Source organism: Nestor notabilis, unplaced genomic scaffold (assembly GCF_000696875.1).
Source record: "Nestor notabilis isolate BGI_N333 unplaced genomic scaffold, ASM69687v1 scaffold4086, whole genome shotgun sequence".
NCBI classification, from domain to species: domain Eukaryota; kingdom Metazoa; phylum Chordata; class Aves; order Psittaciformes; family Psittacidae; genus Nestor; species Nestor notabilis.
Window position 1 is genome coordinate 20,893 of NW_009934096.1, and position 19,649 is coordinate 40,541.

A 19,649-nucleotide genomic window follows, 5' to 3' on the forward strand; every position below is an offset into this window, starting at 1 on the left:
TCTGTGTTGTGGCTATGCATATTAACTACTTTGAACACAATTAGACATACTGCAGGATGCAGAAAACATCTGTGTGAATTACAAGTCTTAACAAGCTATTGTTTAATCCTGGTTGAAATGCCATTGGGAGGTCACATTACTGCAAGAGTAATGTTAGAGACTTAAAAAATAAGCATACCTCTCTCCTAAAATGGGTGAGTTCAGGGTTTGGCAGAGCTTTAATCTGCCTCATTTAGCATCACCATTTGACTGAAAGCATACTTGTCACACCAGGAGGGACTGTCAGAGGACTAGGAAGGTCAGAGCAAGCTTCTGTCTTCCTCTTCTGCTGGATTTTAGAAAATCTGAACCTCAGTAAGTCTAACCGGTTCTTTAAATGCCTTCAGATTTTACCCCAAATTTCAAATACATTAAATAAAGCACTCAGCAACTTATGCCATCATGATGACTTGCATTACAGCTGCTGTTATGCTTCACTGCTTTACAAGGCTGTGCAGCTATGTGGCTGAGGCAAGCAAGGCAATAGTCTTAACATATCAAAAACAGTGTGTTGTTTTCACTTCACCAGAAGAGTACCAGTCTGGTGGTAAAATCCAACAGTCATTTGAGAGTCAATAGTTCAACTAAGCATAAAGGTGTTTGTTATTTGACTGATTTGAATGTTTTTAAAATATTAACCATATTTTAATTATTATTATTGTTTTCCATATACCATGGTTTTGATTTGGAAACATGGCAAGAAAAGCTCTCGTTGTAGCTAATGAGGACTTCCTAGCTGAGATAGGATTCATGGACAAACCAGAAAACCCTGAGACTTTCCTTTGGATGTTATCCCTTTCTGTGGGTTTGTTTGCAGAACAAGGTAATGCTTGCAGACAAATACATAGCAGTACTAAACCAGGGAGATCTTCCATTCTATGTAGGGCTATAAATCAACTTGGTCACTACAGATCAGGCTAAGGTCTAAAAATAATGTAACATATTTGAAACGAAAATATAGGCATAAGTGAATACAGGCACAGCATGTACTATGAACAGATAAATAAAAGTACTGTAATCTCTTTTTGCTTAGGTTTGGGTTTGTGCCTTGATTAATGCAACCGTCTCAGAACTATGATTTAGCCTTTGCACCACATACGAGCAAGGACACCAGGAATTTACTTTTAACAACAAGATTAAGAACTGACTGCAGTGGGTCTGAGTTTCTAGGTCAGGGAGAGCTTTCTAAGAAGCACCTAGTAAAATCTCACAAATGCCTTTAAAATGCCACCTTACAAAAGGGAAGCCTACACCTACCCCTAAAATTAAAAGTTCCCCATTTAATTAAATTTATCAAGTAACAAAATAAAATCATTACTATTTTGGCATCATTAAGAAACTGCATAAAAAGACCAAATAAGGACTGCAAGATCAACTTCACATTCTTTTCTATATTTTAACATGGATGTAAGTGCATGAATGCTGCGATTCACATTTGTACTGTCACTGCAGAAATTCCTCAAGTTGTTAAAAGTTTGCTGTTAGTGACAAAGTGTAGCAAAGAGCTTTTGTATAAGGAAGAGGAGGGAGTTGCAGACCTGCATGCAGCTATGTGCAAAGAGAAGAGTTAGTTAAGTTTACCTGACAGTCTGGCAATCTGGCCCCCTGGCTAGTTGTGAGCCGTGTGGCGGTATGGAGGCAGCAGGCTGCTGACAATCTATAAGAAACTGATAAATTAGACATATATACAGAGAGATTACAGAGCAAGGGGTTAGTAACAGTAGTACACAGGCTATGCATCTGATGGAGAGATTTAGTGAGGAATGTGTTCTTGGTTCCTTATCTGATGGAAACATCTTTTTTTCTGATAGTAATATTAGTTGTTGCCTTCTTTTTCTTTTCAGAAGCAGCAGTGGAGACATTTTTTGTTTGTCTTCCCTTAGCATCGGCAATTTTTTGTTTAAACAGACAGCAATAATGGCTGTATTCAAGATCTGGGTTTAAACCTTGTACTTCTCATTCTTCTGCTGGAGGTGAAGTTGTTTTGCTTACATCTAATATAAAAAGTGTCAATGAAGCTACTCAAAATTTCCTCCAGAGAACTTACATCCATAGAACAATTACAGATGCCATCTCATTATGGCTTTTGATAAAAATCTTGCAAGAAAGTGTTTGTGACTTCTAAATTATGCTTGTGAGATTGTGTTTGGTAGGGAAAAGGGAGAAATTGATACGGGCTTTTTTCAGGGTTCTGTCTAGATTACTTTATCAATTCTCTGCCAAAGCAGAGAATCAATCACTTGCAAAGCTGTATTCTAGTTCTTAATTGATTAAAAAACAGTAAAGCCAAATAATCCTTTGCTGCTATGTTTTTACTGTGACATTTTGAACATGAAGACAGCTTTAAACTAAATAATATTTGTGGGACTTCATGAAAATAGTTGAACAAGACAACCCTGCTTTCTAGCTCACTACTTTCTACCAGGATTTCCAGATCTCAAGATTTGCTCATTTTCCCCACGGTGGTCTGGCCTTTCATTCCACTGCCTGTGTGATTCAGATTGTCAGACAACAGAGTCATCAGAGTCATCTATGGGTAAAATTCTGACCATCTGGAGAACTACTGGACACTACATTTTGTCTCCAGCAGGGTTTGCTAACCTATCATCCTCGCTGACCTCTTCTACCTGATTCTCAACCTTCAGTGGAAAGGAACCTTAAAAATGAGGCAACTATGTACTTGGAAATGTACTTGGAAAGAATTTGATTTGGTGTTTCTCAGTTGGTTGCTATTTAAAGCTTAACGCTAGTAATAATTTGTCTTTACAACAGAGATGTTTTCCAAAATCCAATGCTATTGTTTGACTCAATCAAGTGGAAGAATGTGCAAGTAATTTGCTGTTCTCTTGAGTCTTGAGATGACATCAGGTACAATATAGAGCAACACACCCTCCTAGCAACAATGAGCATCATATACACTATAGTAACATTTCCCTTTCATACAAGCCCGGAGTGCTACTCCCTACTTCCTATGAAGATCTGTGCTGACCTCCAGTGGGTGGAAGCAAGTGTACCCAAAGGCACTTCGACAAGCAGTTAGTGTTGGCACCATTGTGTCAGAAAGCAGAAATGGAATGAAAGGATACTGTGCCATTTTCTCATTTACTAGGATAGTCACTATAGTCCTCAGTACATCTTTTAGCAGAGGAGTGCAAGATCTTGCAATGCGTTTGAGCCATGAATAGAAGGGTCTGTCATTTCAGTACAAAGCTCAATTAAAAGAAAGGATGCCGGGGGGTGTAGGGGGGTGGGGACAGACAGAGCAGGCTAACTGCAGATGGGAAATGATTGTAAAAACAAATAAATTAATGTCTTACTCTAAACAAACTAGTTTGCAGAAGTCCAAAGCAAAATCATCCCTGACAGCTTATAGAAGGTAGTCAGTGAGAAAAGGAATACAGAACAGAATGCTGTGAGATCAAAAGGTAAGGACAGGTTTCATAAATACAGAAGAAATTGTTCTGACAGGCTTTTCCAGAACAACGAAAATGCGTGATTTATTATCTTATTCTAATATCTCAAACATCCTGTGAAGATTTTATAATGCCTCTTCATCTGCTACATTTGGCAGAATGTGTGAAGAGAGCGCCAGATTCTGCAAGCATTCTGCAAACTGTATAACAACTATTCAATGTGAGCAAACTCCCTCAACTTCATGTGAAACAACAGTTCCCTTTGGCATCAGCAATGCTCAATCTGGCTTACACTAACATCAGTATGAAATTTAGTGACCCATGTGGCTTAAAATGGCTGAATCATCCTCCTACATCCTCCAGTAGTGAGGTTTTTGAGGATTATGCCAGGAAAGAGATAAGCAGAATGCATATGGCTTACATATACGCATTTCATATTCAAAAGAACTCTTATCTACCTAAGTCCAAGAAACTGTGTCACAGCTAGATTTATTCCTTCTATATTTAATCCTTTGAAGCATTTTGGAGGGTTTATAATGCTACTCTCTAATGTCATGACAATCATAAAATGACTTCTTTTTACACTGTGTTAAAAGATGAAAACTAGCAGACAGCATTCAGTCCTTCCTTTCTATTAAGGAACTTCTGCCTGTGTCAAGTAAATGTTTCTTTCTTTCTGAAATACTCTGCTGAAGGTTAAAGGTTTCAAAGATGCCTTTACTGATTTTCTGGTTAATGTCACATACTATACAAACAAGGTAAGACAGACATGCTCTCTTTCACTATATATATAAATAAATAAATAAATATTTTAAATTTGCATTGAAAGAAGCCTGTTCCCAGCATTTTTTAAATCTCAAGGAGTTTCAGGTAAGCTGCAGAGTGAAAGGACTGTTTGTCATTTGTGTAGAAGACACTTGGAGAATAGACACAGATTATACTTTTTGGTGTTTCTTCCAAGACCACCACCAAAATGATTAATAAAGTTATTAAATACAGACTATCTTATTTCTCCATTATCTCCAGTTGCTGTGGAGAAATAAACTACTGTGGGCAGGGAGTGGGCTGGCCGATCACTTAACTCCTTTTACATTCTATGAACCTATAACCAAGAAATGAAGTTCAGTGGCCATTTCAACCACAAAAGGCAAAGAGGAGCTATTGTACATAAAAATTCATATGCCAGTTTTCACTGAATTATACAGGACTTGAGTCTGTACGGATTCTATGTCAGCATCAGACAATGCTGACCACAGCATTTGTTGGAGCTTTGAGACTTGACTCATGTTATATGTTAGGCCTGTTCAGATTTTCCAGTTCTTAGCATTTTAGCCATTAGCTGGCAATGGTGGCGTAAAGGGCTCGGAGATTTCCTCTCACAGAGTAGCCAGTGCTGATTTTCCTTTGGAATCTAATGCCTAGTCCTGATCAGCTCCTGATGTAAGAACATTAAAAATACTTAGCTCAAAGAAGCTACATCTGCTTATATGAGGACTGAATGTGCTGCTATAAATTATCTGCAGAGAGCAAATCTCACCAAAAAAACCAGTATTTCCCTATGCTTCCTTTTGACTCAGACACAAAACCAACGCATTTCCCTCATGTCACAAGGTGTACTCTGCCCTCCAGTCTGTGAACTGTGTGACTATAATCAGCAAAGGCATGCTTAACTGGGTTATTAGTGTCTGAGAGATGGGCATGCCTTCTGTTGACATCAGCAATGTCCTCAGTGAAAAAACTACATGCAAGCATTTTCAGTCCCATCTGCACAGAACCCAGCATACTTCAATGAAACATTTGGCACATTTTGACACTAGGTAAATCACTAATCTCTACACAGTGCTGCCAAGACCAAGACTAGTAAGAATCCCAAGATAAGCATTGGCGATGCTCGGAATGAGTAACTGATACAAAAGATACTTCTAACTGTGTCTAGTTCAGTTACTCAGTAAAGAGCAGTTTTTTATCTGAAAAAGTAAAATTGAGAGTCAAAGAACAAATCAATCAAACTTTTTTTACAGGTACTACTCCATATTTTACATTTCTGACATGAAAAACATTGGGAAAAAATTGTTCTTGATAAAAGAAAAGCTGTCAAGAAACACGGCAAAATGTGAGATTGAGGCTTTTCCAGTTTTTTAAAGGAAAGTCTCCTTAGTATCCCATTGACTACCCCAGGCCAATAGGAAGTCCTTCTTTCCCAGCTAAAATTTTTTGAGTTATCCCACTTCGTGTCATACTACCCAATACCAATTGAACTTGCTCCATAACGTTTGAGGAATTTAATAGCGTGTCTAAGAGTAACGAATTATGTTCTTCCCCAGGATGTCCATTTAATGGGAAAGTTTGAATGGTTAATAGCACAAGTCAAAAGTATTGGGCAAAGAACAAAATCAGTAGTCCTCTGGTTGTACAGAGGCAGAAACATGTCGCATCACACAACAAGTCCTACAAAGACAGTAATCAAACCTCTGTACTCAGAAGTGAGAAACAAGGAAAATTTCTAAAAACCACGAAAAAAAAGTCAGATATCAAGAAGAATGGTGCAGAGGGTACTAAAACACTCGGCCAGCTGGCTGAGTTGAGGTTTGTAGAGATGCTTTCAAACTGTAATCTGGAAGGATGAAAAAAGTCCTAAAACAATTTATATCCAGGAGTGTTGAGGACGTAAGTTTATACAATTATTTTACTAGCTGATTTCACTTATAATTTATCTATGTCAGTATAATGGATGCCAAGAAAACTTTGACCTTCTTCAAGGCCAAGAGGAACTTCAAATAGTAATGGTTATCGCAAAGAACAGCTGGTGAGAGAACAGCTGTGGCTTACTTTCGGAAAAACACACAATGATACGGGTCAAAGATTAGAAGAGTCTCTCCCTTCTCCTGCTTCCATGATCAGTTTGGGATCTGCCCAATAGTTACCTCTGCCCTATGCAGAGCCCCAGCTGGTCAGTCTGGGTGCATCTCTGTGTTTCTGCAGGCTGTCCTGAGAAGAGGACTACCATGGAACAATCACACAAGTTCCACATGAAGTCTGGCTGGCTATATTAACCCCAGCTTTCTCACAGCAGGATTGACTTGGGCTGTCCTGGCCTAGGAGCAAGACGGGCAGCACAGTGGGATTCAGCCATGTTACAGAGCCAATGTACAGCTCTGTGAGCTACAGCCATGCTTTGGCCCAGCTAGCACAGCTAGCATGCACGCAGCCTAATAAACTTCACCAGGTACAAATTAGCTCCTGCACAGACATTTTTCAGTACCCACATTCTCTGGGTTTTCCCACTGAGTTTTACCTCTGTTCCCATTAAACTGAATAACTGATCATTGATTGGAGATAGAGAAATTAATCAACCAAGTATCAGTTTGGCTCACTTCATGATAAAGCTGATCTACTATGAAATTTCTACGTCAAGGCTTGCAAATACCCAGGTAACTCATATCTCTATGCAGAGAAACTTGGTGTCTTAGGTTATTGTTGGCTGTAGAAGTTTAATAACAGTGAATTCTTCCACTACTTACTTCTTAGTCTTCATCAAAATTGAAGAATAAAGCTTAAGAGATGCGAGCATGTTGCTGAACTCCCATTTGCACACAGAGCTGGAGGAATCAGCAATATCTACATATTGCATTAAGATGCAATAGGTCAGCGGTAGAATGCATCTAAAAACCCTTATCTCCTGTCATCTCCACATGTCCATTCTTTTTCTTGCAAAGATCCCACTGTTTCTACACTCCCAACCTGACAGAGGCTTCCTTCTGCTCCTCCTCCTGCTCTTTACCTTTAGGACAAGGTCAGACAGAGAAAACGTAAGAGAGTGCCTTCTGTTAAATGCATCTCAGGAGTAAGAGCAGGCGACTGAGTTTTTTGGAACAGGTAGGGGATTTAATTGCTATTTTCTTATAGGATTTGGAGAAATGCGATCTGTCTTGGTAATTTTTGCAAACCAACTCATGGAACATCGCTAACAGCTTTGTGTACTACCTGACACATTACACAGACAGACATGGCTTAGTAGGTCACTGATTCAGTGCGTTTCCAGAACATGTCAGGTTTCTTGGCTGTGTTCTAGTGAGTTATTTCTTCTATACAACAGCTACACCACATAGAGTGGGTTTTTCCCCCCCTTATTTTCTTATTCTGCACAACTGTATTTTTACTTTCTTCTCCAACATGAATTATCTCCAACCTAGAGAGCTGTTTCCCTATTAGTCCATGTGCTTCAGCAGCGATGTGACTGCTAGCTCAAAGTACAGTGATAAAGCTATATCCCAGCCTTGACCTTTGCTGTAGCTCATATTAAGAATAATTAATGATAGTAGTGAAAGGAATTTTTCTCCAGTTACAGATTAAAAACATTAAGAGGTTCCTTGCCAGCTCTGTAGGCTTTTTCACACTTTCTATATCATGATGTGTTTATGTTATTTCCCAAATGTTTTTTGTGAATGCTTTAAATAATTCCTCATTAAATCTACTGAGACGCTAAATAATGGGTTAGTAAAATAGCAGAAATGGAAATGGTAAAGGCTGAAAATATATATTCAGTTCCTTTCTTTTTATATACAGTTCATAAAAAGCACATAAAAGCACATTTAGAAAGGCCTGATGATTCATGAAATACTAAAAGACACACAGATTTTAAACATTTCAAAAGAAGAAAAGAAAGGTCTTAAAAATATAGAAATCATCATTCTTTTGTCTTCTTGTTTACCCTTCTTTTATGAAATGTGTCTAGAATACATTTCGGATGGCCACAAATACATCCACACCAAAAATATTTGCACTATTTTATGGCCAAAGAAGGGCTTGATCCAAAAATTGAAGTCAGTGGGAACAGTAACTTTAGTAGGCTTTGGAAGAAACAGATTAAGGTACAATTATAAGGTTTCATAGCCCTAAAAATGCAGACAGGGACATACTTACAATCAGGCATACTAGTCTTGATTAAAGAATTGCTGGTGAGCTTACTCCATACATCACAACATCCCAAGGAACTGCTCTATTAGAGAGCTAAATATCAGCATGTCTAATTTAAAGAGAGACTCACTTCAGCTTTGTCTATTTTATGAGATGAGAAGCACAATATTGAAATTCCTGTATATTTGAAGGTAAAAATCAGTAAGTCATGAAACCACATTAAACCTTGTCATAAAAGAAGATAAAGACAAATGGGTTTGTTACGAACATTGTCAAGATGTTTCAATAGCTGTTTTAGTTAATTGACAAGACTGGTTTCCAAAGCCCAAAATTTTCATAGAAAGCAACAAATATCTGACAACACACCTTAAAGATATGATGTGTCACATGCATACCTGATTAGTTAGAAACAACTAGAAGTCTAATAACACTTTACTGGAGAACTTCAACAAATGATGCTACTATTAACCATTCCATCCAGCAATGACATCATAACTTAGATACAGAGAGAAAAATGTCAATAACCTTTTAATGAAAATATACAACAGTAAAGCATGGATTTCACTGCAATCTTTTTTTTTTTTTTCCCCCTTAATGTTTTGAGAAAGAGATTGGGGCTTCTATTAAAAATAGGGTTTATTTTGGAACTGCTTTGTTTGTATAGTGAAAAATACCAATAAATTAAGCGAAACTTGTAGAACTGCAGTGAATTCATGCTGTAATAGCTAAATTATATTGATCAGCATGAAATGTATGGTTTTGGTCTCATCAGTGGTAACTGGAAAGTTAAATGCAAAAGAGGAAAAGCATAGAGCAAAACGGTCCTGTTCACAGTGGCACCAAGAGGTAAAAGTACATTTAGCCAGCTGACTTCTTCATCAGTTACAGCCAACTAATGTCCTTGGCAAGGATACTGTTCCAAATTCAAAACGGCCTCCACAAGGACAATGTACCATGCTTGAAATGGCATAAATATACAATGCTCATTAAGCTTAGTAAAATGAGCATGTCAGATGCAGGACATGGCCCCGAGAGCAGAAAAATATATACATATATCTGTATATATGCACTAATACTGCTCATTAAACAATGAACACATATATACACAAATATGGCACATGTTTACAAAACCCACATAAAATAGAACAATGCAGAACAAAAAGTGAACACAGATAATAGTTAATAATGATTGAATTATCCTTTCTGTGAAGAGCATCATGTTCATGTAAAAAGAAAAAACACAAACAAAAGACCCCCAAAACACCCTACTCCTGGTTTTAAAAAATCCTGTTAAAATCACATAAGATCTGATTTTCACAGAGAGGAGAGACAGATTAGATCAATACTGCCTGAGCCTTGCAATAGCCAGTAGCCTGCCTGATTACACAAGCTTAGAGACATGGGCAGGTACAGGGTCACCATCAACACAAGTACATTCTCAGCAGATAAAAATGCAACATATTCATAGCCAAAGACTTAGAAGAATCACCCATGGATCTCTAACGGGTCAAAGGTCAATTTGCACTCAGACTGTAAATTTGAGTTGTCAGAATGAAGTCGTAGGGTTTTTAAAAAATAATGGTTCTGACAAACTTTCATGCTGCAGCTGCTTTGCATTGCTTGGATGAAGCAAATCAAAGTTATCTGACTGAATAATCCAGAGCAGACAACCCTGAATAGGTAGATATTATATGGATGCAAATCTTATTTAGTAGTGGTGGCTCAGTTAACTGCTTTCCCTGCTTTTCAAGAACAAACTGTTTCACTTAATGTACAGATAAATACATATTGTTCATGAACCAGAATTCAGAATAAAATTCTGTAACACAAAATTGGCATAGAAAGAGGTATCTAGATCCTAATCATGTTGATTTTCTTTTTCATTAATCTATAACACTGCTTCAAGTAGGAGAAGTAAGAAATTTTCAAAATTGTTCACTGTGTGACCTAAGCAATCATGAAGTTCTACAAAGCACCCTCCTAGCAACATTCAGGTCTGAGCTGAGTGTTCCTCAAAGGACTTCTTTCACAATCATTTTAAAAAGAAGATGTGCTTTCATTTATGTTCATATATTTCTACGAGTCCTGCTGTTTCAAAATTGAGAAGTGCATAAAAAAGCAAAGTTGATGCACTGAATATGCTTATAGCAGCAAGACTTAGAAATACGTGAGGAACTTTCTGACACTGGTACTTAAGCTCAAAAGCAAAGCTGGAACTATTTTTGGCAAAATATTCCTAAATAAACAAAATATGTGCACAGCTAAAGACCTTGAATTTAAACCCTTTTCACCACACAGTGAAAGGAGACACAAACCTGCTATCCAAAGTTTGTTCTCCCTACCTTAGCAATGCTGTAAGGTACACAGGCTCACCTTTGCTGACAGCTGCTGCTGCAGACAGTAGTGTCAGTCTGAGCCTCCCTCAATCATTTTCCCCACCCCTTTATCCAAAAGCTGGGGGAAGGGGGTAAAGACAGATTAATTTCCTACTAAGGACTTCTACCCATAATTCCCTTTTGAAGATGCTTTCCCATATCTCCATGCTGCCTAAATAAGATGAAAAAGCAAGAAAGAGGAACTGAAAACAAGAATCTTGCCCCACATGATAAATTCCACTTTAACATTTTAAGAAAAGAATATAAGAAGGAACATGAGCTTCTGATTACATTTTTGCAGAATATTTCTGATGTTCATATCCTAGATGCTGCACCTTGAAAAAGCTCAAAATCCAGAAAGAAAATACTATAACAGCAGTAGAGCATATCCCTCATCCCTTGATGACAAGGGAAGCCCAGACATCATCTGGGTGAAATACTCATTTGAAGGAAATTGTTCAAAAATTTAAAAGAAAAAAATCCAAACAAACAAAACTTGTTTCAATTTAATTTAGGCCTGACTCAGTCTTACTCCACTCTCGAGGACACATCCTAAAGCCAGAATATACTCTGCTCCATAGTGCTTGAGTTTGGATGCTGCTCTTTTGCAACCTCTCTGATGAAGAAGCAGGTGTGGGTTGCTACATCTCTCGCTGGCTTGCTTGACTGCACAAATCATCTGAGAGCAGAAACTCTTTCTGATATAAGGCTTCTAAATATTCCCTATAAAAGCAGCAGAATAACATCCTTCACTCTTCCTTACTTTCAGGAAACAGATAATTAGACAGATGGCAAAAAAAAAAAATCCTACTTGTGCATCTTTCCTTTGATCTTTTAATGACAGTAAGAAATCTTCCAGAAAATTTTAAGAACAATGCTGAAAAATTTCCTACCTAATCCTCAATCTGATTCTAACACGGGCCCTGTGGAATTTGAGTGCTCAGAAAAATCTCTGGTTCGAACCTGTCAGTGTCTCAGGCTGAAACTGAGGTCATGTGATGACATAAAATTCTGACAAATGTCTTCAGAAAGACTGAACTGGGACTGTTGTAGATTCATAAGGACAATTGCACCATAAATCAGTCAATTCAAAGATTACATATTTTATCATTTTACTAATACTTTTTCAAAAAAGTAAATTGTGTTTTAGCATAGTTATTTTTTAAATCATTATTCCTCCAACCATTAAACTGCATTTACAATATACAGTCAGGGTTTGACACACAAAGGTCATCCAGTCCTTGGATTAAAAACTGGTTCTCCTTGGCCTGGCACTCTCACGGGAAGTACAAATACTTGTAAATTGTATGCTAGAAGATTGCCATTTTGGGGCAAACTGGGGAGTTTGGCTATACAGAAAATACAAAATTGAGTCCTTTAAGGAGATTCAAGTGTCAACCAGAAAGCAAATCATCCTTATTCTGTTGTAGGATAAAGAGGAAAAAATTCAAGAGAAACTGCCAGTATTTAGAAAACAGATTCCTTTCGATGGGGTAGAAAATGAGCATGTGGCCTTCCATTGCCAAGAGAATACCAAGGAATTGCTGAAAGATCAGTACCATTTATCTTACACATTTTAAAGTCTTTCCCCATCACAGCTTTTTTCTCCCCAGGAGCCAGCTCTTCGATTTTTTGCTGTAATGCTCCTTAAGAAAATGTCTTGTTTAGACTCTGCAGTTTTACACTTGTTCTCTGAGTGGGTGTTACTTGCATGACACTACTGAAAGGCAGCTGTGATACTGCTGGCACTGAAACAGAGAGATAATATACATATAGGGTATTGCTCAGCTCTCCAGAATAAACATTTACCTGAGCAGAAACCACTTTATGGGTTTTAGCTTTTATATTTTCTACATATGGGGTTTTTTGTATGACAAATTTCAAAACAAAAAATGAAAACATTTAACACCAGGCAAGAGTGTGCACATTTAAAGGTTCTGCTCAGGTGCAGAAGTAAAGTAATTATCAGCTTGTTGTCAGAAGAAAGATGTCACAACCTTTGAAATGGCATGCCAGTTCATATTTCCTTTCTACGCCTCGTTCACAGTGGATACTACATTTTGGCAGGAAATGAAGAGCAAAAGCTTCCTGCAAAGATAAACTTCATGACTCAATTTATATAAACTAAACCTTTTGTGATTTTAACTTTACCCTTTAGAAAAAACCTGAATGCTCCAGAGAAGCAGAAGATGGATGTTGCATAGGCTCCTGCACACTCCAATTGCTCCCTTGCTGGTCTTCACACATCTGACTCCTTTGTCTCATTGGGTTTATGTCCTCCATAGGGACTACCAACACAACCACCAGCCTAAGCACCACCCAGGCACCGGGGTGCAACCTCTGTGGATGCCAGTGGGACTGCATCCACCAATACCACAGCAGGACTTTCCCCACTGCATTTGGAACCAGTTTGGGCTGTTGCCGGCAGAATGCCATCTCCTGCTACAGCTGATACAGGAGGAGACATTTTGCTTTTCAGGTCTCAAGAAGATGCCCAAATTAGATTGCATCTGCAGTGCTGGGAGAGTCCCCTGCTCTGCTAACCACTCAGCACCACATGCACCCAAGGAAAAAATGTTTACCTGGTGTGGCCACGGTTAACCTTTTTTCCTTGCTGAGACGGTGCCCATGGATGAATTCACTCATGGAAGGGGGGCCCCTCAGAAGATATGATTCTGTGGAGGTGGGATGAGGGGGGGCTCTTAATAATTTCTGGAGGTAGGTCCCTGAAGTCCTGGGATGGCTCTGATCACAAAGGGAAGGTGAGAATAGTCTTGCAGGAGATCCAAGAAAAATACATATGGAAACAAAAGAGTTTTACTTTAATTACCTTTCAAAGCCTCACAAATGACAACATTATGTTAATTTGATTAACAGGTAAAAAACAACTAGCGTTGCCACCCCATGTGATTTCCACAGCAGAGCACCTTGCCTGCATTGGAAATCCTGGTTCATATTTGGGGAGGAGGAGATGAAGTTGAGTTATATCTCAGCATCCTGGAATCGACACCTACAAGGCTCCCTGAACGTTCTCTTGGTTTTGCATTGTGACTAGAGCACACAAGAAAAGGGAATGATAATTTAGGACTTCTCTAAAAGAGAGTCCTCTTCATCTTCAGAACCATGGAGATCCCCGCACCTACAGAACTTTGGCAGGGCAGTCACAAGACAAGATGAGAACTCGCTGCTTGAACAGCAAAATATTTGTATTAGGTTATGAATGGCAGCCAACCCCCTTCAAAAGGTTAATTGCTCCCATGTAGAAAAATTGATCCAAGTGCACATATCCGTATTCTTTTTGGACTGAATAAGAGCAAGCGAGCACCAGAGCTTAACAAAAAGATGCAGTTTCTTTTGTGTTAAGCGCTGAAATGCTCATGGAGCACAATCCTATTTTTATTTCAGATGCTCGTTATGGAAAATCTTAAGGAAAACTTAAGGAAAACTTGTTAAAGAAAATACATTCACACTAATATTAAAGACAGATAAGATGCACTGAGACACTGACAGAATAGAGTTCAAAACACTGCATTAAAGAGGAGGAAATGACATAGTGAGTAGGTGGATAGGAGCCACATGTTGCCAGGCTTTGAATTTCATATTCATATCCTCCCCACCTCCTTCTCCCCAGTAGAAGTACGGAAAGAAAAAGAAAAAAATAATAATAAAAAAGAAGAGTTATAATGTTTACAATTCAGTGAACGACTTAATGAAAGTCTGGCCACTGCACTGTACTGTAAAGATCACTGCATGCATACCTTTTCCTCTGAGTGCCACTGCTGACCAGTAAGTTTGGTTGCTGTGGGCCCTGACTATGCAGGAGGAAAGTGTCTATGCTTGGCACGGTGGCTGATGCCTCCTCACTTACTTTAGGGCTGCCGATCTTGCTCTTTCCAAGCTTGCCTTTGCTGCGTCGGGACTGCTCATGGTCGAACTCTAAATCCTCCAGTCGCTGGGTAAGGGCAAGTTTTTGCTGGATAGCCATGCGCAAAAGAGAATTTAGGGTCTTCTTCTCGTCCTCTGCAGCTGCTAGCTGCCTCTGCATCTCATCCAGCTGGGTGACGTACTCATCACACCTGAGAAAACAAACAAGGCAGAAATCTGGGGAACCGGTCCAAGAACCAACTCTACCAGTGACTGCATTCCTGGACTGCAGTTACAGGGGCAGATACAGACCCACACTTTTGCTGAACCTAATCCTGGAAACAGACAGCCTGAATTCTTCCATTCCCACTTTGAATGAATGTAGACATGGATCTGAATCCATCACTTCCTGTTGAGCAGAAGAACCTGTATCTATAACATTAGAGGAGCCTATGGCAATGTAGTATGTTTCCAGTGCAGATAATGAGCAATTGAGGGGGAGGTTTAGGTTTATCTCCAGGTTATTCCACAAATAACAGTATTAGGTGCTAGTTCTGCTAATAACTCACCATGGATAAGAATGTCTATTAATAAGATAAAATTATTTTCCATGGAAAGTAATATCCACTTCAACAAAATATTACAAAAACCAGTGAAAAAAAGACTGTGAGTACTTTGAATGCTCGACACACGAGATTTTATGAAATCAAAAGCCCTCAGTTGTTTAGCATTGTTAACTGATTAAAGAGGTACTCTTCAGGAAACCCCATATCTGGAAGTTATTTCACATTTACTGTTCAATCTCTTGGAGGTATGCTCAGGTATCCATTGCTATGGCCACCTACTCCTTTTTAACCCTCAGCCTCTTTTATCTGCATGAAAAACTGTATCTTTTTCATTTGATTTATATCTGAGACAGATTTTGAAATAAAACCGCCCTTCTTATGATTTTGTTAGCAGTGAAGTTTAATTTAATTTAGTTCCACCTTAAATGACTCCTAACAAGGCTTATCAGGATAGTGTTAGTCACTTTTTGAAGTGAAATAGCTTCAGTTTGTGAACAATAGACCAGCTAATCAGAACCAAGACTGATAAATGTATACAAATGATACACAGCAGAACTGTCTGACCTTTGGACATTTGTGGCAATGTCAAGATTTTTTAATGTTAAATGTTGCAGCTTTCACCAAATCTCCTCCCCACATGACCTGTATAAATCTAAATAGCTTTGCTATGCAATTACAATAGTGTAATGGATGAGGATTTAATTTTACCAGTATTGCTCACAGAAAACAAGCACAGAAAATATTTTTCTTCTCAAAATGTGTGATGCAATAAACTTTCAAACTATTGCAGACTGAGGGGTGAAAATAATTTCTGTGAAACTTTGATCTCCTTGAGAAAAAGAAATAAAATATAAGCCAATTTCTATTTTGGAAAAAGATTGGTTTCCTCAGGCCTTAGGATGTGTTCTTGGTATTTAGGCACCTGCTTTGTAAAACAGTGTAACTGAGCAGTTAAGAAACAAGCTCCACAAAGGTGGATATTACTAAACCAGACTTAAACAAACCTGCTTTTCACTACCTGCTCTGAACTATAGCATGCTGGCCCTAGAAACCTGCATGCTGGTAGCTGGTCTTGTACTCATGACAAAACAAATCTTGCTAATACTACAATTTCCAACTGTTCTGATTAATTATATCCCCCTCCTAGAAGTCTCCCCATAACAGCAACCCCACTTTTTTGGCAGTCCACTACGGTGTTTGGGTGGTTCCAGTCATCTGACCTCCACTATGACTCAAAGTTTCCTATTATTTTTCACATGGTCCATTGTCTCTGTGTTTTGCTGCTCAAGCATGTAGGGTTTTTTGAGAAACAGCATTCAGAAAGGTTAAACCTAAATCAGTCAAGTAAAGGTCATAATTCAACTTCAGAAACTGTTGAATTAACAGACTCATTTCTCTTCACTGAAACATTCTCTGTTATGTGCAAGTGTGGGATAAAAAGAAAAATGTTTCCAATTAAAAAAAGAAGAAAAAGCATTGCATACATACATATTGCCTTTTGCCCACACATTTTATAAACACTCATTAAGTCTCAACAGCATATTGAGGAAGAAAAAGGTTAAGAGCTCCTAAGAGAGATGAATTCTGGCATGGCACAGGCTATTGTGGACCACACAGGGCTCCAGGATGCATCGGGTCTTTCAGAGGCACCCAAAATAGTAGTGAAAAACAGAAGTGAAGTTATTTCCTCCTGAGTCACAGATCTTTTCCAGTTTCTCCCTTCCCCAGGACAGGTTTAATCTGCAAGTGACTATTAAATAAATAGTGCTGTTATCTTGCTGTCTGTTTGGTCTACTTATCACCAGTGCAATAGTCAAGATTTCACCTATTTCTCATTTCTTTTGTCCCAGAAAGGAAGCAGACAGACACATAAGCCCACTTATTTTGCATGAACTTTTGTATGAAGCTTATATAAGAGTTTAAGGGATTTCTAGTTCTATCTATCTCTTACCTAAGAATGCAGACCAAATACTGAGACAGGCTTATGTGTAATTTAAGTAACATAAATCATCGCCAAGCTTGAGCTAAGAACCAGTGACACTGACAGATCCCTGCTTTAGCCAGATAAGTATAATTCTCTTCTGCTAATAAATGTTTTCTCATCTAGGATCAGCCCAAACTTTGTAGTCCATCTCTTTAGCACACTTTTTCTTTAAATATTAATCATAAGAAAATGTCTTGATGAATGGAGAATAAAATCAGTGCATGCAGTGTCAGGACTGTGGCAATATCACAAGTAGTATTTCTTGCTCTCTCCTTTTGAGTATCTCTATTTAGCCTGGGAAAGCAAGCATGTGTAGGGACTCAGTAAAAATAGCTTTCTGAATCCCCCTAGGACCCTGCTTTAAAAGTAGTTCCTTCTCTCCTTCAGCATGAGACTTCCCCTCCTCTCCCAGGGCAACCCCTACTCTAGACTGGAAAACTAATGATTTAAGGATTTTATTTTTCATTTGCCCTCTGGATGAATGCTGGCCACCTGTCTCATTGCTTCACGCTCCCACAGCTCCCACCCTGGTTCAGCAACGCTGGGTTGGAGTGAGGGGTAACAAGAGGAGGGACAGGGAAAGCTCTCACCCTTTTTTCTAGTCTGGGACTACCAGAAGCAACCCAGGACAAAATAAGCAGGGTAAAGGCAGGAGGTGCAAGTCTGGTGGGCAGCACACAACCCTGGCATTGAACAGGAACTTCAGCTCTGCTCTGCTAACCCCATATATCCCACAGACAAGAGGTTTTAAACACTATTGCTTTTTCTTTTTTGAGGGAGGTGTTTGGGGAAAAGGGAGTTTGAACTGTATGGAGGACATCTTCTTGACAGGTCCGAATTGAATTCAGAAAGGGAACACAAGGCTAATGAAGAGGGAAGGACGAAGTTGTAAGGATCAGAAACACAGAGATTTTGGATTGGGAAAAACACAGACACAGAAGGAAAAAGAGCAAAAGTAGAAGTACAAGCAGGACAGAAAGACTTTTGAGGTAGAGGAGATAAAAACTGAAATAAAAACTTAAGGCATGGAAAGATGAACAAGCGTCACAGAAAAAACCCAGGAAAAGGATGCTTTCTGCATAGGGGAGCTCTGGAGAAAAATGTCATCTTCGCTGTTCAGACCAGAAACAACTGTGCTGTGTTTATAACATGATACAGTCTTTATCCAGTGCATTTGAGGAAGGAACCATACAGTTCAGCACCAGAATGAACATCCATTTGTGGACCAAATGAACAGAAAAGGATGGTTTATGAAATAGAAAGGCTATTTTTCTATCAAACAGTATATGAAATTATTTTCAGATCTATAGTATAATTCTACTACCAGAGGGATGTTCTCCCTACAGTATAAATTCAGAAGTAAGTATCACGTGATGTAGGATAACCATGGAAACCACTGTTTTATTCAACAGAAGACTAAAGAATTGGTTTTTTATGCTGAAGGTTGCTATTGCATCTAAAGTTACTGCATGGAGCATCTTACAGTCTTTTTCAAAGAGATTTCTTCAACAGACAGCTACAGTATATTAGCTCTCTGTCATTTAAACAAATGCTATTCCAAATGGACTATTCAGTAGAAGTCCATTACTTGAACATTTAGGAAAATTGATTTGATTATAAAGGCCATAATATTCCAGACTAATGAAGGGAAAGGAATATTTTACAACAGAAAAATCTATAGGAGCACACTTATGTTCAAGACCTTTCAGTGAATGACTTTTTATACCTGTGCTCAGAAAACACTGAGCAAAACTTGGTGACCTCAAGGGCAGGGATACATGTCATAGGCCATGCACTGAGTGTTTAATCACTACTGCACAGAGTTTACCAAAAACAGTAGATGCTTTGGCTGGGCTTTACCTCTACTAACATTAGACATTTACAGAGTAGAAATCTGTAACTCAGCAAGTCACCAAATTCCCTTTATATGGAAGAGAAACCTACCAACCTTTAAAGTAACAACTTCTAAATTTTTTCAGTCTTCTTTTAACTGGTAGGATGATGGTTTATGCTTCATACAAGACCCTTGTTTGCTTTATGCTCATGATGCCACACCTCTCCTCTGGAGTTAGTACCCTTCCAGGAAGTCTTACAGAGTTCCTATGAATGTGTACATTGAATGTGTTCCTATGTGAATGTGTACATTCACATATGTCCTAGAGTAATGAGCTTGCAAATAAAGATCAACACATGTATTTCGAATACACACACACACAACTTTCCATTCTAGAAGAAAATCTTCAGATGCCAGTGAAATCAATGGAACTACCATGGTTCACACCACATGCTGAGTTAGTTCTTCATTTCAATTATGGCACTACTCATACTATTCTGACAACGAACTTACGATGAATTTGTACACAGTACCAATGTCATGGCATGTAAATGTCCCTTCTCCTTCCTTTCCACCTCTCCCAGCTGCTGCAGCTACTGTCACTAAGTAACAGAGGACCTCAGAAGGTTGGAAGAGGTGAGGTGGCACCTATATACC

At 38.6% G+C, this 19,649-nt stretch overlaps 1 protein-coding gene across 1 annotated transcript in view; it reads right to left on the reverse strand.

Moving 5' to 3' along the window:
* The window catches only part of BICD1 (bicaudal D homolog 1 (Drosophila)), an 81,680-nt gene that overhangs the window by 4,300 nt on the left and 57,731 nt on the right, over positions 1-19,649 (reverse strand). Inside the window, exons 7-9 of the mRNA XM_010017150.1 lie at positions 14,503-14,820; positions 13,327-13,517; positions 1,621-1,696 (exon numbers count right to left, since the gene is read on the reverse strand). Coding sequence (XP_010015452.1) covers positions 1,621-1,696; positions 13,327-13,517; positions 14,503-14,820 — 585 coding nt within the window. The remainder of the gene's footprint in view (positions 1-1,620; positions 1,697-13,326; positions 13,518-14,502; positions 14,821-19,649) is intronic.